Source organism: Arvicola amphibius, chromosome 8 (assembly GCF_903992535.2).
Source record: "Arvicola amphibius chromosome 8, mArvAmp1.2, whole genome shotgun sequence".
Taxonomy (NCBI): Eukaryota; Metazoa; Chordata; class Mammalia; order Rodentia; family Cricetidae; genus Arvicola; species Arvicola amphibius.
In genome coordinates this window covers 21,431,929-21,455,722 of record NC_052054.1, presented here as the reverse complement: position 1 = coordinate 21,455,722, position 23,794 = coordinate 21,431,929, and the positions used below count along the sequence as shown (strand labels likewise).

The window sequence follows — 23,794 nt, the reverse complement described above, 5'->3', positions numbered from 1 at the left end:
GTTTAAAAGATACTCCTGGCGCTTCTTCCCTTGCTGTTAGACTCACATATTGCTCAGGCCCAGTTTTCAAACACCACATCTGGGGGCTGCCAAGAGAAAGAGGTTACCTACCAGTTGAACTTCATGAGTTTTTCCGGTTCGGTCCGGTCTGGTTTGGGATGGTGAGCAACCATTTCCCTCTCCTCCGTTCATATTATGTTCTGTAATGGGAGCTGATTTTACCTGCTGTTAAAAGGAGATGGAGGAAAATTATCCCTAATAGCTTTTAGACTTTTGTTGTTTACTGTGACTTACGCACAGCTGCTTCAGAGGCAGGGGCTATTTGAGCATTAGTCATCCCGTGCGATACTAAAGTACTCAGCGTTGGGCGCATTAGTGGCATTAGTGCTAGCCGAAGCCATATTACGGTTTTTCAGTTCTAGTTAATGAGCTGCTTTTGAATATGCTCCGTGTATTGTGCCCTAGGGTACAAAGATAGATCCATCTCTTTTTAATTCGGGAAAATACTTTTCTCCGTCATTTTTCTCTCAGATGTCTTTTTCTCCTGCGTGCCCCGTTCCCCTCATTTTCTGTTATCAATTCTATTAATAATTACGGTGATCAGTGCATTTTTGAATATTCGAAAAGCAATACCTCCCTGCATTACTCTGTGTGTGGGTGCGTGCGTGCGTGTGTGTGTGTGTGTGTGTGTGTGTGTGTGTGCACACAGAGGTCAGAGGTTAACCTTGGGTATCTTCTTTAGTTGCTCTTTATCTCTTTTTGAGATGGGGTTTCTCTCTCTTATCTGTAGCTCTAGATTCACCTGTGCTGTTTGGAGAGCAAGCCCCAGGTATTCATAGGTCTCTGCCTCCCTGTCACTGGGATTACAGGCATGTGATGTAGAAGGAACGACTGGCTGCGTCCCGCCATCCGGCTAGCTTTACCCAAAATAATTACATGGAAACTGTATTCTTTAAACACTGCCTGGCCCATTAGTTTCAGCCTCTTATTGGTTAATTCTCATATCTTGCTTTAACCCATATTTAGTAATCTATGTAGTACCACGAGGTGGTAGCTTACAAGGAGAGATCTTAACCTGCTTCCATCTCCGAGAGGAGAGGCATGGCGACTCACTATGGCGACTGCCTGAAGCTTCTCCCCAACTCTGCTTCCTTTCTCCCACAATTCTGTTCTGTCTACTCCGCCTACCTAATTTTCTGTCCTCTTAAAGGGCCAAGGCAGTTTTTTTTATTAATCAATGAAAGTAACACATAGACACTCCTCCATCAATGTGACACCACACATGTGTAGTGGAGTTTTTAGTCCCACTAGCCTGCTCCTAAATAATTTGCACAGAGACTTATTATTAATTATAAACACTTGGCTTATAGCTTAGAATTGTTTCTAATTAGCTCTTACAACTTAGGTTAACCCATTATCCCCCCTCTGCCACATCGAGATGTCACCCTTCTTCCCAGCAACCACTTAGCCTGGCTCTTCTGCCTAATCGTATTCTATCTAGCCGTAGGCCAGTCAGCTTCTTCATTAGATCACTCCACTGACATATATTCAAACATCGTAAAGGAATACTACCCACACCTGGCTCTTTCAGTGTGAGTCCTGGGGATAGCACTCAGATCATCACACTTTTCTTACTGAGCCATCTCTCTCTCTGCAGCAGTCAAATGATCTGCCTAGAGCCCCAAGTTAGCATTTGTTTAGGATGGGATCAGGCCTTCTCTTCTACTACTGTGGAAAGTTGAGTAGAGACTTGGCCTCAGCTCTTCTATCCGACCCTGTCTCATGCCACACTCTCTGTTCCATGCTTGATGTCCTCCAGACACCAGACATAAGCTTTTTGCAGCCCTGGCCTGCGTTATCTTAACTGCTAAGCTTGGTCTTTCTGCCCATCATCCCTCTACTCTGTTTCCTAGCTCTTTCCTGATATACTGGCACAGGACCAAACCCTATACCAATCTCAGCCCATTCCTAGTGACGTCGTAAATACATTGTGTCTCATTTCTCCCATGATCCCCTGGCATTCTGTTGTTAGTCTAACCACGCTACCTATGTAGGGTCAGAAGCATAGCCCTTCCTGGTGCCTCAGTGACTTCCCGTTTATTGAGGATCTAAGTGTGCAAGTGGCTTGTGCATCGACAGAAACTGCAATCAGGGGCCATACTGATCCATACCACTCTGCGTGTGGGAAGCTGTCAGGCACTTCTTTCCAGTCCCAGGCTCACATTTTAGGCATGTTGTAAATGCTTGAACTCCACGCCCTGTGGATTGTGAACAAAGAACAAAGTAGAAGTGGCGAGGCAGGGGACAAGATTAGCAGGAAAAACCACACCCATCTGACAATGAGGAGAGAGGCAGCAGTGTAGATACTAGGGAAGACCTGTAAAATAAACTGAGCCGAGTCATCAATGAAGCTTTTATAGTCAAGAAAATCTGAAGCTATGAATTGCAATTTATATTTGAAGGCAGACTAGGAATCCATTGGAAGAAGGTAAAAGAAATCTTACTGTATTTTAATAAATTTCCCTCCAAAACTGAGAACCATAAAGAAACTGAGTTAAATGGGTAGCATGTAATTTTCTGGAAAACTCAGCTACCAGGGCAAGCTATTCTGTTTAGAAATGATTAAAGTAAATGATTTTTAATGGAATTAAAGTTACATTAATAATTGTGGGAAATTTAGAAAGCTTTATGTTCATCCTCTTTTTTGAACAATGTGGTATTAATGTCATTTAATGAATCATATCAGCATATTTTTTCCTTTTAATGCAAATTGCTTTTAGTTGATTATTATCACCCACTTTATAAGGGAATATAAATTTCTTATCATTTGGATTTTTCTTTTCACTTTTTAAGCTTTTTGTATTCATTCTTTGAACCGTTTGAATTTGTTGGACAGGTTATATGGCACCATTTTTCATTAAAAACATATACAAGGGCCAAGAGCATCTAGCCTTGCTGACCAAGGTCATTGACGTAATGAAGGGAAGATGCAGGACCAGCATTAAGCTTGAGCTTATTGGCCTCCCTTCACCCCTGGGTTTTCACTGGCTCTTGGCCCATCACTGTAATTTCATCTCCTCCATCTCTGCCCATGCGGAACCCTCTGGCCACTGACCTCCTCGCTCCTTCTTGACTCTCAGTGTCAAGAACCTCTTAGCCTTGCACACATTTTTCTTGGTTCTTCTTTGTGCTGCCAAGTTCACCTTGCAGTGCTCAGACCTGCATCTGAATTCCCCATGCTGGGTCAAGGATCTGTGCACTTGGGATCCTCAGCCACAGGCAGGGTCGTCCCCCCTCCCCCACCCCTCTGCTCCGTTCTCTAGAGATAGCCAGAGAAGAACATGGCATTTTCCCGACTGTTCATCACCACCAGTAATAATAATTGTTAAATTGTTAATATATTATGAAATAGTATGTTATTTTGTTCATTAATTTCTCCACAAATCAGCTTTGAGAATAATTCCAGTTAAAGCCTTCCTGTTACTGTGGCTACCATTTCATGCTGTTCTGAGAATCGCTTTTGTTTTATCGTAGGCTCGTCAACTTTGCTTCATTTAAATGATATTTCACAAGCAGTCATAGAAAAGCACAGTTCTTAATGTAATGTGTTACCCATGTATAGTTGTATGTTGTATGTGTGTTAATGCTATACATGTAATTAGTTGTATGTGGCTGGCCCTGAAGTCAGTGGTTAATAACCATCTTTTCAGGTCAGTGATTCCTCCTTGGTTCTTGATGGCTGGTTATGTGCATTCGCAGGTATTTGTTTTATCTCAGAGTATGCTGTATTCTTTGAAATACTAAGTGTTTCATAAAAGTTTCAGAACACCAAAGAGCAGCAGTGTTTCTCTCTTATGGGGACTCAGACATATTATGATATGATATTATGATATGGTGATTGAAAATTGACATGGGAAGGCCCAGCTCACTGTGGATGGTTCCACCCCTGGGCTGGTGGACCTGGGAGCTCTAAGAAAGTGGGTTGAACAAACCATGAGGCTCAAGCAAGTAAGCAGGGTTTCTCCACGGCCCCTGTATCAGCTCTTGCTTCCAGGTCTCTACCCTGTTTGAGCTCTGTACCCTGACTTCCCTCAGCAGTGAAGTGTGATCTTACTGTTGTAAGCTGAAATGAAGCCTTATGGGCACAGTGTTTCATCGCAGCAGTAGAAACCCTAAGACAAACAGATGTGACAATGGAGCACACCGCTGGGCTTGCTGGGATGTACTGAAGGGTGCTTGTCCTTTTGGTGAACTATAGATAGATTTCAAAAGTGAGATCACATGTTAATTCTATGCCAGTCGATTTTATACCAGCCATGATAAACTTGTGCAGGTAAAATTTTATGATCATTGAATAAACGACGATGTGAAATTATATAGTTTAATAGAAGGTCCTTTTGTATGACTTCTCCAAGGAACTTAGGGTTCCATTATTTCCTCGTAACTAATAAAATGAGGCTAAATTACATGTTACCTAACAGAAATAATTATGCTATTAAAACTAGCAGGTGGATTTTTCCCCCCTTGAGGCTTTTTTTGTTTTCCTAATAACAGATTTATCAGTTCATATCCCTTCATTGTAAATGATAGACCCTCCTGCTTCTAACAGGCTTCTATGCTTTCTTTCTCCTGGACCAAACTGGCCCCATAACTGGGAGAGGGGGTAGGGCAGGGGCACAGCTGGCAGTAGCTGCTGAAATGCCACCCAAGAGCCTGTCCCTCCTGGCTTCCTTTCTGCCTCTCCACAAGTTTTTATTTTCTTAGCTTTGCTCTCTTTAGATCTGGAGCCTCGAGGAAAGTACTCTCCTGATCCGGGTTTAGTCACCGTACTGAGGTTTTCCAGAGTTGGCAGGCTCCCATTCATTACAGGCATGCTGTGAACAGAGGAGTACCGCCCACACAACATGGGCAGCTGAGACATGCTGCATAGACGCTCACACCGAGCCAGTACTTCTCAGATGTCAACATTGGGCCAGGATCTATCCTAAGAAGGCACCGTGCTTTTAATTCTTCGGACAACTGTCTGCACTAGCAGTGTTTTCTACCCATTGCACAGACAGGGAAGTTGAGGATGGACAGTTCACAAGTCTGTGTCAGTTATGAGCCAAGATTTGTGTAATTGAACTTGGTGCTTTCTACCTCTGGAGTTTTTATCTCCTTTACTCCTTAGTATTTTCATATATCCAGTAGCAATAAGGTTTCTTTTTCCTTTAGGAAACTTAGGGCAAAATTAAATGCATATAGCTGCTTCTTTGTACCCACAGTTACGTTTCCTGTGCTGCAATAACACACTGCTTAATAGAGCCACACACCAGTTCACTGATTCCCTGTTACCTGTTTAGGCAGTATTAGAATTTGTCTTTGTAATTTTCACATAAAAAGTTGAAATATAAGTAATTGCTTTCAGGCCTGTGGAGCACAGCAATAACTTAATTAGCTTCCCAAGTCCAAATTAGATGGGTAAAATTGTAATGCATCAAAGGGCATAGAAAAATATGTTACTTTCTGCTCCAGTGTTCCAGACTGCAGAGCAATAGCTAGCTCCTCACAGAATTAACGTTCTGTAATATCTATATGGATATGGTGGAGCAGTCTTGGACTGAGGAAGCCCCTGGATTGGGAAGAAAATTTTTAAAAAGCAAAACTTTTTTTCATGATCATGAATATCATTGCAATGAACTTACATTTAAGAACTGAAGTACTATTTCCCTAAAATCCATTTAAATAATCAAGTCAGCGTTCTCAACGTGAGAGCAGAAGTTAGTGTGACGGACAGCAACGTTTTTAATGAATTGCTTGCCATCAGCTACTTTCCCCAGTCAGTGTTGTGACCGTCAATAAAACACATTTGCCTCATAAAACAATATAGGATCCGTTTACAGGGATATATTTTATGGGGATCTACATCTGGGATGTTATTTTCTGGTTTTAGCGGAAAGGGCAGGAAAGCACTGGAAAGCGCTATAGCCCTTGAGTACGGTGTGATACTTTTGTTATTGTTGCTTCTCAGTTGAGAGCTGGAAATTTCCAACGTGTTGCCGTGGTTTAGAAGACGCAATGCCAGCAAAGGCATAGATGTCCCCCTTCGGTTAAATTCGCTGCTTATTTTAGCAGGGCATAAACTAAAAGCATCCTTCACTTGTTTCCTAAGAATGGCTAGGCTTTGGTAGAAAGCTCCTGAAATTTGACTTCTTGATCACTACCAGCTGTGTGTGGCTGGGAAACAGCTCCAGGTGTGGGGAGATAGTGACGGTAACGTGGCAAGAAAGATTGTAAAGTTGTGGTTCCTGTCCTTGGATTTTGTGTGTGTGTGTGTGTGTGTGTGTGTGTGCGCGTGCGCGTGCGTGCGTGCACGTGCATGGTTGTGCACATGCATGCATGGTGTGTGAGTGTAAGGGGGGGAGAGACACAGAGATGAGAGAGAGAGAGAGAGAGAGAGAGAGAGAGAGAGAGAGAGAGAGAGAGAGAGAGAGAGAGAGAGAGAGAAGGCGTGAGTGTGAGTATGCTCATGACTGTAGAGGGCAGAGGACAGCATTAGAAGTTTTTCTCAATGGCTCCATCAGCTTACTTTTTGAGGAAATCTGACCACTGAACCTGGAGTTAACTGTTGGATAGACTCTCTGGTCACTGAGCTGGGGATGTTCCAGTCCCCACCTCCCCAGCTCTGGGATTACATAACACAGCTACACTCAACTTTTTGTGTGAGTAGTGAAGACTCAGTCTCAGGTTTTCATGGTTTCGTGGCGAGCATTAATGACCGAACCATCTCCCCAGCCCCTATCTGTTGTTTTGTTTTGTTTTTAAAGAAGGGTAAGAGAGTAGACTAGAATATCTTTTCCTTTTGGTTGTTAAGACAAAGCTGTACCAAGTGAGCTATCGATTCCTTTAACAATACTTACTGAATATTCTCCATGTGCCTGGTGGTACTAGAGGAACTGGGTATCCACCTGACACCTGGGAGCATGGGAAGGTTCTTGTCCTGTGGACACTGATGCTCTCAGTGTCTCTTCTCCCTGTTCAGCACCATCCACTGACACCAGTGCCCTGCCTGTTGCCAACCAGTGTGACAAGAAATACATTATAAAAGTGTTGTCAGCATGAGGACATCAGGGAGTCCCTGCTACAGAAAGTCAGGAGTTGGCTTTCTGATTGCTAGCACAGACCTCACTTGCCTGTTTAGGTTCTTCTATCCCTTTTGTTTCTTCCCTGGGCGTAGATGTGATTAGTGTCTTCCTGCCTAGCCTCAGCTCAGTACTGCCTTTGCTTACATTGGTTTACTCTGTAGGAATCAGAAGTGCCCTCAGTGAGTGAGATCCCCTGGCCCTCAGGGTGGTCTGTGCACCTGTTTCTTCCCAGGCCCCTCCCACTTAGCTTCTTATATTTTGTGATTTTTGGAAGGTATTCCCTACCTCTCTTTTCATGGCCATGTTTATTTCCATTTATTTCCATCTTTTCCTCTTTTCATCTCATTCTGTGTCTTTTTGTTTGTTTGTTTGTTTGTTTCTAGATTTACCATACCACCTTGAGCCTGTCCCCATTGAAAGACGTGGTTTATGCATTGAGTAGGTTGACCAAGTCTCAGTAGCCTCTACTTATTATCGTCCTTCTAATTTACTAGATGAGCGTCATTAGAAGTATTAATCAGCCAAGAGCACTTGATAGTCCCGTGATCTGGTTCATAATGAGCTGGTGTCATCAGTCACCTCGCAGACTGGGATGCCAGCGGGGTCTTCTTAACCACTGTTGGAACAAATTAGGTTGATTTTAATTATTTAATCAGGATATTTGTGGATGAGAATAAAATCGTCCCCATTATTTTAATCAGAAACACCTTTTGTTTATGAAGAGAGAACGCAGAGATACTGGAAGTGTGAGCATCAGTAGGCAAACACAGCCCGCCACCGCTGCCAGCATCTGGAGGAGCACTGCCCTTTTGGTACCTCTACTGGGATAACGCTAGATTCTTTTTTGTTGTTGTTTTCATATGGAAGTCTACTCTTGTAACAAGTATAACAACCTTTAAGTGTACATAATAAAATTATGGCATTACTTGATATCATATAAATAATAATATAAGGACATGAGACAACCATGACTATAATACCAGTGCAGTCACATAACTCATAACTCATTTCAAGAAAACTACCATAGTTTTTGATATGCTATTTCTAGATATGGTTCGTATTTTTTCCTTTTTGTTAAGAAATTTATTGTTTTAAACGATGTTTTCTCATTTTATATACTAATCCCAGTTTCCACTCCTTCCCCTCCTCTACTCCCCACCTTCCCCCCACCCCATGCCCCATCAGAGAGGGTAAGGCTTCCAATGGGAAGTCAACAAAGTCTGGGACATCACCGAGACCCTCCCCCCTGTATCTAGGCTGAACAAGATATCCCTCCATAAAGAACGGACTCCAAAAAGCCAGTTCGTGCACTAGGGATGAATCTGGGTCTCACTGTCAGTCGCCCCACAGACTGCCCAAGCCATACAACTGTCACCCACATTCAGATTGCCTAATTCGGTCTAAGCCCTCTTCCCATTATGTCTCATAAGCACCAAAAGAGAGTGAGTACGTCTTTTACTCTTGATCTCTAGTAGCTTAGTCAACTGAGTTGATGTAGAAAATCTCTAGAGGCATCCAGATCTCCTAGACTTAGAACTAGAGAGTTTGTTGAGAAGCTACTGTGTGCCAGCTGTGCATGTGTGCATGCGTGTGTGTGTGTGTGTGTGTGTGTGTGTGTGTGTATATATATACATGTGCATGTGTGTGTTTGTAGTTAGAAATTGAGTTTCCAACAAATAAGAGCAGCATCTTGCATGACATATCTGATTCATGTTAGAACTGATGTGCTGTCTTGTAATATTTTTTAAGAACAAATTGTGTAGCAGTAAAAATTCTACTTGACATCTTTTTCTTTGCCCTTTCTAATTAACTTTTCATGCTTTGATGAAATGTATTGTACTGCAAATACATGTAAAAAGGCACATGGGACAAATTGGATACATGGATTGGCTGACCATACATTAAATGACCTTTTAGGGTTTTTGTTTGAATATATAACTTTATATGGGTATGGAAAGGAGGGGAGAAAATGAAGTGGACTTTTTTTTGGCAGAGTTTCTCTATGTAGCACTGACTGTCCTGGAACTTGCATTATAGACAAGGATGGCCTCAAAATAACAGAGGTTCACTTGCCTCTGCCTCCAGAGTGCCAGAGTAAAGGCATACACCACCACCCCACAGAAATTGACATTTTTAAATATTTAGTGTTGTTTTCAACTAAATTATTAGTTACTTTGTTTGTTTGAGACAGGATTTCTCCCAGTGGTTTTTTTTTTAAAGTAATGTCAAAAATTGTGTTCACTGCAAGTCATTTCAGTAAATATATATTGGGATAGACTGGTCACTAGCTGAGTTCTCAGTTCTCAACCACAGTGGAAAGAAACGTTCATGACATAAAGATTTAGGATCAGTAGTAACAATAGCAGTTAAGTCAGTGGAGTACAGACCTAAACAGAGAACTCTCAACAGAGGAATCTAAAATGGCTAAAAGACGCTTAAGGAAATGCTCAGTATCCTTAGAGCTGATGCAAACATCCTCAGAGACATGCAGATCAAAACAACTCTGAGATTCCATCTTACACCTATGAGAATGGCCAAGACTAAAAACACTGATGACAACTTATGCTAGAGAGGATGTGGGGGAAAGGGAACACTTCCGCATTGCTGGTGGGAGTGCAAGCTGGTATAACTGCTTTGGATATCAGTGTGGTGATTTCTTAGAAAATTAGGAAACAACCATCCTCAAGACCCAGCAATATCACTTTTGGGTATATGTCCAAAGGAGGCTCAACTGTGCCACTAAGACATGTTCTCAACTATGTTCATAGCAACATTGTTTGTCATAACCAGAACCTGGAAACAACCTAAATGCCCCTAGACTGGAGAATGGATAAGGAAAATGTGGTACATTTATATAATGGAGTAGTGCACAGCAGAAAAAAAAATAATGACATATTGAAATTTGCAAGCAAATGGTTTGAGCTAGAAAACATCATTTTGAGTGAGGTAACCCAGACCCAGAAAGATAATTATCATACTACTTACTCATAAGTGTTATTTAAACATAAAGCAAAGAAAACCAGCCTACAAATCACAATCCCAGAGAACATAGACAACAATGAGGACTCTAAGAGAGACATACTTGGATCTAGAAAGTAGAAAAAGTAGAAAAAGACAAGATCTTCTGAGTAAATTGGGAGCAAGGGGACCTTGGGAGAGGGGAGAGGTAGGGAGGGGAGCAGAAAAAAATGTAGAGCTCAATAAAAATCAATTAAAAAATGAAGTTGAGTCAGTACTTTAAAGAAAAAAAATAAGATAACCCTAGGAAATCTTCCTTAATAATAAAACTAGGATGATTCCAATAAATGTCTATCTTTATTTTATAAAAGAAATGTTTATTCTCAAAATAAATATTTTCATAAGCACACAAAAGCAGAATGTCTGCCATTTTTAAAATAAACATTGAGATTAAAGTCTTTTCCTGTATAAGAGGAAAGGATTCCATGGAGTTTACGCTTGACAAGACAGAGATGAAGAAATCACGTTGCATGCCCGGTACTCAAGCAACACATATGCACAAGAAGGGCGTGGTGCTGGTGCCTAAACCTGATCCTGTCTTCTAGCCTAGGTGGTCTTTCCTCCCTGCGGTCTTCCTTTCTGTGGTATAAAAGAGCCGTTGAACAGCCATGCAATTCATGGCCACACTTGAAGAAATAAAGAAAATACTTACGGATCTTTCCTCTCCCCCTCTCTCTGGAGCCCAGGCTGGCCTCAAACTTCAAGGATAGAGATTATAGTCATGTGTCACCTTTTACTTTTTCCTAAAATATGTGTCACAGTCTAGACCTTATTATTTAAAACAATAAAAATGCAAGATATCTATAATGAGTGATAGACTATAGAATATATAATCAAATGAGTCAAGGCATGTAAATAATACATTTTGAATATAATTCCACCCTCAAACTTTAGGCGGTTCAATCTCACGGCCTGAAAGGAGGGGCCTGAGGAGGGAAAGAATGAAGATATATACACAGGTGCACACAGACACCAAGGGGGAAGGCGAGGGGCATGGGAAGAGTTATTCTGGCCTCAGAATTGCGGGTAAACGTATTTGGCTTTTTCTTACTGTTTCCCTCTCTGGCATCAACCTCCGGTACCGCTTCTCAAATGCAAACAGAATTCCCTCTTATCACTGAGCTCCCAGACTGCCTAGATTTAGTGGCCATGTTCTACATGGGATTGACACATCTGCCCGTCAGAGGGGAAATGTGTCTTCAGCTGCAGGACCAGAGCTTCGGTGTGTGTATTCCATGAGGCTATGCATGCTCTACTGGCAGGATAGTGGACACACTGGGGCAGTGTGGGCATCTGTCCAGGAATCTCCACCTGATGGGCTAGATCAGCACACTCTAGTGTGGGTCTCTGACATCAGCTCTACAAAGTCCAGTTTTAACCTGCTCTCAGCAGGGTTTCTCGTACAAGACTAGGCTATGACTGGTCTAGATGCTTCTCCACGCAGGGCTTCAGAATTTACCACAGAAGAACATGTATCCATTGATTTTTAGCAGGGAGGCTTTTGTTTTTTATAAAGAATGTGGTCATTTCCTTCTAATTATTTTCTACCTCTTTGAAGTTCTCTCTCTCTCTTTTTCTCTCTCTCTTTCTCTCTCTCTCTCTCTTTCTTTCTTTCTTTCTCTCTTTCTCTCTTTCTTTCTTCTTTTTTTACTATTTTATCTTTTCAAATTGTCCTAACTTGTTATTTCACATATTACTTTATTTTACATGCCCTGCACATGTGGAAAGCTTTGTTTTCATTGTGTCTGTTATTTTGTTCTTGGCTTACAACAGCTACTAAGGCTACTGCAGTCCAGTATGCTTGTGTTCTGACTTAAAAGTGCTGAGCAGGCACAGGGCCTCTGTGGTAAGCTGATGGTTTGGGGGAGCTCCTCGAGTGGGGATTATATGGTAAACCAACAAAGGACGCTCAAACAGAACAATTTACACCTCTGTCCTGGGATAATAAAGCTATGAGTGCCTCTTTGTCATGTGTTTTTTAATGGTTGACTCAGAAACAATTTTTACTTCATTCAAGGGAAACCATTGTGAGTAAGCTGTCCTTTCTGGAACAGCTTGTTCTCTCTCTCTCTCTCTCTCTCTCTCTCTCTCTCTCTCTCTCTCTCTCTCTCTCTCTCTCTCTCTCCTCTCCCTCTCTCCCTCCCTCCCTCCCTCCCCCCTTCCTCCCTTCCTCCCTCCATAATAGCCATAGAAACACAAATGCTTAAAATACATTCTTTGAAAAGCCCCAGTAACTTCTTAACCAGCACAGGTGTAACTCTTGTAAAAGTTACCCCATCTCTCCTGAGGTTGCTGGGAATGAGATTTTCATCTCACACATAACACTTTTATATTTATGTAAAAATAAAACATAGGCGTTATATTTAGCCTTTTACAGGTGTCTTGAAGGTATGAGGATTTATATGAGGGTTGCCTTCTTAACGGCATTCTGAAAGTTCTCTGCCCCCAGAGTCTAGCAGCTCTGAGGTGTGAGTGGAACCATTAGGCTCTCTCTCTCGGCTTCTTGGCTTACTACCGTGACTGTTTGAATTTCACTTATTATATTTTTGTTGGTGGGGGGGGGGCGTCTAGTCCGGTATATTTGGGGTCTCCACCATTTTGATGCTTTCTTCTCTTCTTACCCTCAGCGTGCTTACCGAGCAGTCATTTGACATCTCAGCCCAAATGTGTCACTGCTTTGCAGTTACTGGACTTGTTGTAGGTTATTTGGTTACAGTCTAAGTTTCAGTGATTTAAACTATTCTGGAAAATTAGACAAACATACATAACCTGTCCCCTTTAGATTGACTTTTGGATCACACTTAGAGGGCAGATAGGCAGGCAGATTTATGATAAGGATGAATGTTCAGGACCAGACCTGCTTGCTTTGGTTCATTTTAGGACAGAGTTTATCTTATGGCCACATTGGAGAATCTTTATTTTCCCAAAGGAACATTTTTGAGGCAAAGTAGAAATGTAGTTCATACTAAAAGGTGGGATGTTAGTGCAGATAAAGACCATGATGAGTCACTTTAAAACACTTAGAGTGAGCCGGGCGGTGTTGGCGCACGCCTTTAATCCCAGCACTCGGGAGGCAGAGGCAGGTGGATCTCTGTGAGTTCGAGGCCAGCCTGGTCTACAAGAGCTAGTTCCAGGACAGGCTCTAAAGCTGCAGAGAAACCCTGTCTCGAAAAACCAAAAAAAAAAAAAAAACACTTAGAGTGACCATGGGAGACTATAGCCGGAGGCTTTTCTGCTTCCCACCCGGTCTCACAGATGCTTATAAAATAATCACTCAGAGGCTATATACTATATATTAATAGTAATCATTTAGCTGATGGCTCAGGCTTATTACTGGCTACCTCTACGTATAAATTATCCCATTTCTATTAATCTGCATATCTCCACATGGCCTGTGACTTACCCTAGATGCCCTGACATCTTTCTCCTCCTGTGGCCGCTGGCATTTATCTCAACTCTGCCTGCTTCCGCCCTGTATTCAGTTTGGCTTTCCATCCTGGTGCTGTTCTGCCTGGTTATTGGCCAATCAACTTTATTCATCAACCAATAAAAGCAATGCATATTCACAGCTTACAGAAGGACGTCCCTCATCAGGTGACTGCATCCCTGCAGCCATCCTGTTCTAAGCATTTGGTACAGTATTCTGTACATTGTGAGACCGTTAGCGTTTTGTTATGATAGGAACTTTGTGTTCAATGAGCTTGCTACCGTAAGCGCATATCAGGACTCTATCCATATTCCATACAGGCTAAGCTGTGATACTGGGGAGGTCAGAGCAAATAAATGTGCTTTTGATTTCTGATATTTATCTCTGGCTTAGGATGAGTTTATCTGTAGCTCTACCTTAAGTCCAGGAGTATCTGTATGCACACCTGTCTGATATTAACATGCTTTCTACCATGGTTGTGTGGTTTTGACCTGTATCTCTGTTTCTGGGGGTAGTCCAGAAGTTGCACTCAAAGCAGCTAGATAGGGAAGAGGGGATCCCCACGTTTGTGGGTGGTTTAGTCCCAGGTTCTGTGCTGCATACCTGGTTGGCCTGCTTTGCAAGTTACAATGTCAGTGGGATTCTGTTGTCCTCATTCTGTATCTGGCCCTGGGCTTTGGGTCTGACATTGGTCTTTGTATTTTTTTCTTCACTCCTGGATTGTCACTCTTCCCACCAGCCTTGCCTTGTGCCTGCCCCTTCTGTTGGAAAGGCTTGGTTTATTTCTTCAACTCACACAGTCCTCTTGACTCTGTCAAGGATGGTCCTTGTAATCGTGCAGTCTTCCAGGTGAAATGAGGATAAACACACTGTTTGGGTAGCTCTGATCTTCAGAAAATACCTTTTGTTAAAGGTGAACAACCAGGCAAATTCAAGGATGATGAAGTCTTTCAGATGTCATATGCCTTGAGCTTTCTTTAGAGAAATACGATAAATTAATCTTATATTCTGAGAGGTTTTTTTCACATAACTTATAGCTATTCTCTGCTAATTATGCTTCTGATTTTTCTTGAGAACAATGAAGTGAAAAACTGTCTTTGAATTTTTACATAAGTAAATTTATGGTAAAGGAAAAATGCTTTCTTTCTTGAGTTATCTGGATACATTTCAAGGCCTCCGAGCGTCAAAGTATTACAGTTCAGTAGTTGCCATGAACCGTCAACCATTCCCTAATCTGAGCAACCGTTTTCTTCCCCCTTTGACTGTTTAGATGTGTTCAGAGTGTCTAGACTATGCCTAACTGGTAAAAGAGTAATTGTTTTTCTTTCTTTGACCCTTATAACTCAGCCTCTGTTTACCCTTAGAGACCCTTTTAAAGGTGAGATTCATACTTGGATATGAAGGATGAGTGGCTAACAGACTAAACATCGAAACCTTGCCTTCTATTTTTTTAATCGCAGAGTTGACTCCTGAAGAGAGAGCCCAAAAGATCGCCAAGGCTATGCGCAAGCAGTCTTCTGAAGTCAAAGAGAAGTGGGAGAGCCTGAACGCTGTGACAAGCAACTGGCAGAAGCAAGTGGGAAAGGCGTTAGAGAAACTCCGAGACCTGCAGGGAGCCATGGATGACCTGGATGCAGACATGAAGGAGGCTGAGGCTGTGCGGAATGGCTGGAAGCCCGTGGGAGACCTGCTCATAGACTCCCTGCAGGATCACATCGATAAAACCATGGTCAGCACCATTGCCTTTGACAAAGACTATTTAAGGAATGTTTTGTTGTGGCATAGAGCACAAATAATGAGGCCCACATGCAGAAATCATTATAAGGGATTCTAATAAAGCTGACACCACTTCAGCGCCCCACCCAAGTCAGGAATCTTGGCAGATGTTTTCCATGTGTGCCATTCCCCAGAAAACACTAAGGTGCCTTTCATAATAATTCAGCTTGTTTAAACATCTTTAAAATTCCACTTGAGTATCCCTAAATAGTGTAGATTAGGTTTACCTATTTAAAATAAAACAAAGCAAAAATCTCCCCGACTTTTTAAACTTCACTTGGTTTCACAATAGGCTCTCCAATTTGTTTTCTTTATTTCCTATTCATTTGTTAAAGAAATCGAGTGTTTATTTTTTAATTATTCCCACAGCCTAGATTTAACAGAATCGTACCCATGTGGTACAGCCTACAGGTTCTGTCTCCTAGACACTGGTGGTTGGATTTAGAGGTTTAATAAAAAAAAACAAACCGCTTTCACGGGAATTCTCATCTATAATTTCTATCTTATTGTCTGAGTAAATGAAAAATGAATTTAGTTATAAATTTCTTTTGTAATCAGAATTACCCAAGGTTAAGGATATGAGTTCTATGGTGTAAATCTACTTTGGTTGTTCGTATTCTACAACATCATCAGGGAGAAAAAGTAATGAAATTTAGGCAGTAAAAAACACACATTACAACTTGAGAGTATAGCAAGGTTTGTATAGTCATGAATCATGCCAGAGGATAAGCCATGAGAAACTCAAAAGGGATGAGTCCAATGCTATCTATCATGCATGGAATTTTTATTGCAAAAGGTACACATCTTTTGTTCACAGACACTGGGTAACATCCTTCCTTTATATGAATGTGACTGAGTAGAAAGACAAGCTCTGGAAGATTAACTTAATACTTGAGACAGTGACATAAGTAAATACCTGTATTATGTACAGACACAGGAGTAGCAATGACTAGCATTTATAAAGGCCTATTATTGCTTGCCAAGAACTGTTCTTAGTCATTTCATGTGGATCTCTTTCAGTCCTCACGCCATCCCAACAAGGTGGGTATTATTTCACAAAAACAAAACTGAAAATATTGCTCAACCCCACATAGCTAGGGAAGAGGTAAAGTGCTTGCGATTTTTTTTTTCTTAAATGTTCTTCTCTTGCACTGTAGAGACCTCTTTCATCCTAATGGTGCTAACCACAGCCTTGACCACGCCTTTGAATTTAAACCCTCTAAATTTTAAACACTTCTAAACTTCAAACGTTTACATTTAGAGCAGGTGTTACAACGAATATTAGTGTTTGCCATTTTTGACGGATGTTTTTCTGGCTACTCCGTGAATTAATGAGGCCTCTCCAAAACCTATAGCATCTTAAAATGCTTTCCCCTGGATACACGCTAATTTAAAATAGTCTAAGAAAAACATACGCATTAGTTTATCACTGCAGCTTTTTCCAAAACTGAATATCTTATGTTTTTTCCTATTTACGTTAGGTAGCATGGATTGCATTTGAGGCCTTGTAGAATCTAGGCAAATGCAGTACCTTTCAGCTGTGGGCAGTCCTCTTTTGCTTTTCATTTTGAGTCGCGATCTCGCTAGGGTGTCTGGGCTAGCCTCAAACTCACTCAGTAGCCCCAATAGGCCTTCGTCCTGCAGCCTTCCTGCCTCAACCTCCCAAATACCTGGGCTTACAGACCTTTGGTACCACGCCTGGCTTAATTAATTTTAAACACCGAAAAATCTTTTTAATGCTTTACAATATGCAGATAGTATCAAAAAACGATAACAAAAATGCTTCTATATTTGAGTGGGATTTTACCCATTTGAATTTGAAAGTATTACTTTTAAAGTTGGGATGATTCCTGTTGACAAAAATAAAAATTTATAGCCGAAGGGGGGGAAACCCAACAGTTTGGTAATTGTTAGTCTTATTTAATTAAAGGAATCTCTGTCCTCTCCAGTCATATCCTTTTGTTCTTAATCTACTTAAGTGGGAATAAAAAAAACCAATTAATAATCTAATGGGAAGAAATAAATTGGATTAAAATAATACTTTTACATCTTAGGAAGTAAAGGATTAAAAATTGAAGTCTCACTAAATGACATAAATTCAACATCTGTGATATTTTGCATATATACTATATATCCCATATTGTACTGACAATACATGGGGAGGCAAAACTCAGTAGGAAATCCTAAATATTAGTGAATGTGTCAAAGCAGTACTGGAAGATAAGATCTCCAGGAATAATGAGATAATTTCAGTTGCTAAAGTTATCTTTAATAATGCCATTTTCTGTGCCTCCACTTTCTAGTCCCAGACGCCTGTGAGACGCACACCTGCCAACAGCCTAACGAACACCTTTGATAGTGGCAGATGTTTCTGTTTTTATAGCAACGAGGGCCATGTAGACTCTTATTCTCTTATAGGAAAAGTGCAGTCAAAACATGATAAATTACTCCTTTATACAGGAACACATGGCAGTTCTGAAGCCATTTATAACTCGATTTATTTCAAGTCCCTTAATTTGGAAAGTCTTAAAAGGCAAAAGATAAACTTCCTTGATAGAAAGGTTCCCCGTTGCCATAAAACAGCTCACCATAAAGTGAAAACAAAGCCCAGAAGACTCTGCCTTTCAGACCACTTTCAATGTTTCCACCTGTGGCTTGTAACAGGGAAAAAAGAAGAAGAAAATTAAGCTTATTGTTCCTTAAGATGAAAACAAAAAACAAAACAAAACAGATAAAAGCCCACCTGACTTGAAGGGAGGATGTAATACTAACATTCTTTTACCATCTCATTTAACCAGTTGAAATAAAACTGGTTATTATTTTAAAATTATAAAACTATTAAATAGTGTGTGAATCTTAATATTTAATACCCTCAGACGAAAAAGGTGTAGATTTTAAAACCTGGATCCAGTTTTGGGGTCTTTGCAGATAACCATGAAAGAGAGTATCACCATATTGAGCTGAAAGCGTTGGTTAAGAGCCCTAGAAACACTTGAGTTCTGGCCTTTGTATCCCGCTGTCTCTGAGGGAATCTGGATTTCTTCGGAGTCCATGCTGAAATGCTCCCAGTCCTACCCTAACCCACACTGCACTCTGTCCCCATCTGTGTTAATTGTTAATTCTTTGCACCCGCCAGAATTATGTTAATTATGTGACTGCATGTCTGCGAACTGGATTTGTACATCTGTCTGCATGACACATTAGGCCATATTTGGATATCCAAAAATCGATAGGGACGGGGGAAAAAAACCTGCAAATCAAATTCTTTCTCTTCCATATTGTAGCAGGTCACGTGTCTTTTGGTGCTCCCTTTCTTCTGTCTTCTTTTGATAACATTGGTATCTGCTGAGGTTGGAAGTTGATCTTACTAAACACCTGTTGACATCCATGGATTCAAATATCATCTATATACTGCTGTCTCTGACACCTTGATCTACCATGTTGGTTTCAGGCTCAAGATCTCTTCTGGTAGTTTGTTCTTCACCTCTCCTTTGGACTTAGCCACCTACCTTCAGACATAGTCAAGAATTTTAAAACACTAGTGTATATTCTCTGATTTATTTTTGAAAAAAATGATTCCTGGGTATTGGATCTTAGCAACCATTTTGTTTCAGGATAAATTATAGGGGAGGCAAGATTTTATCTTTGCCCTCTTAAACTGTCCTCTTGTCCTAAAAATCTGACATAAGACAGAACAGCAAAGGTAGATTCTGTTCTTTATTGTAATATCAGAAAGAAGCCTGATGAATACTTTAGCATGTGTTTGTATGTGTATGCATGTGCGCGCATGCATGTGTGCTGAATGTAGGGAAGTGTCACTTCTCAAACAGTTTCCTTGGGACAGGAAGACTGTAAATGCCAACAGTGGTAAAGAACTGAAAGCTGGGATGTCCAGCAGTGGCTTTGGAATGGCTCTGAGCAATTGGAACAGCCCTGCCATGACACTTGGTTTATGTGTTTTGACATGTGCTAGTTGAAAGTCATGCTTGGGCTGGAGACACCAAGCAGGAAGTCCTACCGGTGCAGGGAAGGGGCCTCCAGGCAAGGTTGCAGAGAGGTAAATGCCCTAGCTGAGGCATTTAATGGTTCAGACGGACTAGGCAAAGACTTTGTCAGAGAAAGGGAACCAATGCTTTAGATAGGTGGGAGTCTGTGGAGAAAGGAGAATAATAACTATATCAGTACTTTGTGTGTCGCATGGACCAATGGTCACTCTTCCCATGCTTGCCCAGGGTATACAGCTTTTACCTATCTGCGCTGCACCCGGAGATCGCAGTTCAGATCTGAGACTCATCCATAGCTTTTCTATTGTGCTCTGCTTTTCCTGGTCCTCCCAGAGCACAGACTGTGATCACAGCAGGATGTGGGCGACAGAGCTCTCCTCTCCACTATCCAATAACCGTAGCTCGGCGATGAGAAATGCTCTTCTTATTGGCCGCCTAATCTAAGCGTGACTGAGTTCAAGCAACTTGTTGCATCAGGTGGAAAAAAGGAGTAAGACAGCCAAGTTATGATAGAAACAAAAGAGAAAGTATGAAAGTACATTAGAATTAAGACTAGCAATAATAGAGTGGGCAGTGCTATGCACATAATAGAGACTAGACAGAAATGCTTAGCTGTTCAGATGAGTTTGCTTTTCTCTTTACACACACACTTAGATGCTTGGGGAGTATCCGGATATATGGTTTATTAAAGGCCTGATCTAGCCAACTGCTGTCAAGAGGCATCTCTGCTTGATGGCCTCACAATAGCCTTCGTCTTTGACAATAGTCAAAGATGGCAACATTGACTTTTGTTAGTCTCCTCCGGTGACATTTTAAAACATCTGTTCTCTACCAGGCGTTTAGAGAAGAAATTGCACCAATCAACCTAAAAGTTAAAACAATGAATGATCTGTCCAGTCAGCTGTCTCCACTTGACCTGCATCCATCTCTAAAGATGTCTCGCCAGCTGGATGACCTTAATATGCGATGGAAACTTCTCCAGGTACCAGCTTAGCCCCTTTAGAATGCTATCTAACACTGCCTAATGAATAAGGAGGAGCACTGGGAAATGTCAGGAGGCTGTGCAATTGTTGATTTGCATTTAGTTTCCTTGTGTACCAGTTCTTTGCATTTTTTTTTTGATGTGGAGATCGTTCTGTAGAAGGTGCACAGACTGAAGACCTTGGATAGTCTTTACTACACACTTCATTTTTAACACACGTATTTTCTCTTCTTTCTCTTCACTGTAGTATTTAATAAATATTTAAGTATTTGATAATGAATTTAACAAGCACGACATCAGGTATTTGTCTTTCTATGTCTTGAATCCAAGGGCATCATTTATTTATGTCTATGAATTTTAGCATAATTTATATATACTTTCTATATGATACTTATAGAAAATTATACAAAATCCAAGAAGTTGTGGAAATTGGAGCCTGTAGCCTACCACAGAAGTATTTGTCCTATAGTGGCTCGTTCAAGAAACATTTGATTGCTTTTATTATGTATTCCATTTCTTTTGGAAGGTTACAAAGCTGTTGTCTTTTCTTGACATATTGCTCACTGTTCAGGGACTTTCTTCATCTTTACAGAAAGCACACCTGCACCCTAGCTCCTAGAACTGACCTTCCCAAAGGCAGTTGTTTTGATGACTTGCTTGTAGACTCCAGGCTTGTAGACTCCAGGCTTGTAGACTCCAGGCTTGTAGACTCCAGGCTTGTAGACTCCAGATTTAACTGAGCCAGGACTCACTAGTGTTCCCAGGTATGAGCACTGGCCGACTACTGTCCATGCCAGGCAGGTGTCCATGATACAAAGAATCTGACATTCAGCATCCATCTGCTAGGGATCCGAACAACTCTGCCTTTTCTGCTGAAAATTAGCAGGGGTTGGTGGGACTAGGGAGCGACAGTAAATAATTCTGACAAATTTCTCTAAAATATGACCCCTAATAGGACAAATGTATGATTTCATTTTATTTTAAAAGTATGGTACATTTTAGTTAATAATATGTTTCTTCTATTAATCCCAACATCAAAATGCCCAACGAGGTCACTGAGATGGCTTAATAGGTAAATCATTTGCTGACAAACTGAAGTTTGCCACCAATAACCCACACGGCAGAAGGAAAGAACCAAAAACTTGTACCATGACACCTGGGTCCCATGCTCACTCCTGAATATTTTTTAATTTAATGGTACTTAATTTCTTAATGAAACTGAAGATCTGAGATGAGAATATTCAGGATTTGAGAGTCTTTCCTATTATTGTGAAGAATGTCAGTAATCTGGGATTAGTCAGGCAAATCATATTAAATTTGTAAGTGTTCAGAGAAATGTTTGAACTTCCTTCTCTTTTCTTCTGCTCCATTCCTCTGCATCATTATCTTCCATTATACTCACTTGAAGAATACTCTCCCGGTCTTTCTTGATTTCCTTTCAGCCTTGCCTCTGTTATCACCATCTCTAAAGACATCTAAAGACATGGTATATTTGAAGGGAAGCGTTCATTCTTCCAGCCTTATCTTTTATCCTGGTAGTTACTAGAGTTTAAAGATAGGAAAAGAAATCCATCCTAGCAGTCAGTGCTGTTAAATTTCAGGAACAGCAGCTTACTTGCTCATAAAATATGATATTTGAGTATTTGTCATAATGAATAAAGTCTATTTTGGTGCAATTCATGTAACTACCCAGGAGAAACCTGAGCTGCCCAGTGAGCTAGACAAATGCAGGTTTTATTTACAGGTAGATGGAAATGAAATTGCCCATCCAAATGGAACAGCTCACTGCAGAGACAAATACCAGGGGGAAGGAAGTGGAAATGTCGGAAGGCGGTGTGCAATTGTTGGTTTGCATCTGTCTTCATGGTGTCATAGCTGTGTGTTTGTAATGTGGGACAGACTAACCATAGAATGTGTACGAACAGATATAGAGGGTAGTAATAAACTGGGCTATGCTGAATACACATTGCAGCTACCATAAGGGATGCTCAGCGAATCTTCTTTTGATAGGGATCATCAGGTGCAAGCTTGTAGGAAAGTCAGAAGACATTTCACACCCTTCTTCCTATTTTCTGTCTCTTGTATCTATCTACATCAATATTTCTGTCTATCATCTATCTAAATGCCTGTCACCCCATTCTCCATCCATTTATGTCTTTTCCTTAAAGCTTCATTTTTTCACACACTCTGGCACTTTTTACTATCTCTCTTACAGAAAAGGGATAGGTGTGGGCCCTCCCCATGGCCACATCTTAACCTAAGCTGCCTAGAAGCACTCTTCCTGAGGGGAAATGAAATTGAACAGTTTTTAAGCATAGATCTGGCCCCAGATGAATATTCAAGTTGTTTTGACTAGTTGTAGCCTGGGGGAACTTCCTTGTGTCTCACTTTCTTTATATCTAAAGTGATGACCATAATAATATTTAGTCAATGAGATTATTTATAGATTTAAAGTTCATATAAATAGTTTAGAAGTAGGTCTGGCTTTCGTTACCACTATTTAATTTCAGAAGTTGATTTTCATACCCCTGCATTAGTAAGAAACAAAGAGGAGGATTCTGCCCAAGCAATATATGAATCGATTGAGCAACAGCATCACTTGATGCAGTAATTAAACTGAGGATATTATGAAAACCATTGTCTTAAAGTCAATAATTTCACCGGACTTGTGCATGTGTGCAGGTTTCCGTGGATGATCGCCTTAAACAGCTCCAGGAAGCCCACAGAGATTTTGGGCCATCTTCCCAACACTTTCTGTCTAGTAAGTACGAATAAATTTGAGTAAACTTGTCAATTAAAAGTATTAGCAAATTCCTTTGGCTCTGCCCAAGAAGCTATATTCTTTGACATAACTATAATTAGAATAAATATGTGTTTAAGAGAAGATCTTCATAAAATATTATGTGCTGCTTATGTAATACAGTATGCAAATTCATTTGTCTTTAGATATGTTTTCTCATGTAAACATTGTTTATGATAACTAATATGGTATAATATCATTGCTTGATCATGCAAAGGTAATGGACTTTTCATGCCAAAAATTTATTCTTTAAGATTTTGAATTAGTTTTCTGCCATTTACAAAAAATATGCTTAGTTTTTTTGAGCTGCATGTGCATTTTAAATTGCTAACATACAGAACCTTAAATAAGAAAAGTTTGGTTTACTAGGCTTATGGTATTTGTGTGCAAGCCTTCCTCGTGGCAGTGTTACAGACTGAGTGTTGCACATAGACAGAGTTAATGGAGCATCCTCTAAGTAGAATTTTTAATTTTATGCACACTTCATGAGGATTTAAATAAATAATTTTGAACACTATCTTATTTATCATTTACCACTAAGAATATTTAAGAATGTTGAATTTTGAAACTCCTGGATTGAGTATAAATTCTGTCTTTTACCAGACCTGAGGATATTTTGAAAGTTAATTTCTTGGTCTTTGCATACCTCTTTACTCAGATGGC

At 40.6% G+C, this 23,794-nt stretch overlaps 1 protein-coding gene across 7 annotated transcripts in view; it reads left to right on the top strand.

Moving 5' to 3' along the window:
- The window catches only part of Utrn (utrophin), a 498,374-nt gene that overhangs the window by 385,065 nt on the left and 89,515 nt on the right, over positions 1–23,794 (top strand). For all 7 annotated transcript variants that reach the window (XM_038338349.1, XM_038338350.1, XM_038338351.1 and 4 more), the window contains 3 exons: positions 15,030–15,298; positions 20,185–20,331; positions 23,014–23,092. In XM_038338349.1, the coding sequence (XP_038194277.1) occupies positions 15,030–15,298; positions 20,185–20,331; positions 23,014–23,092 (495 nt within the window). The remainder of the gene's footprint in view (positions 1–15,029; positions 15,299–20,184; positions 20,332–23,013; positions 23,093–23,794) is intronic.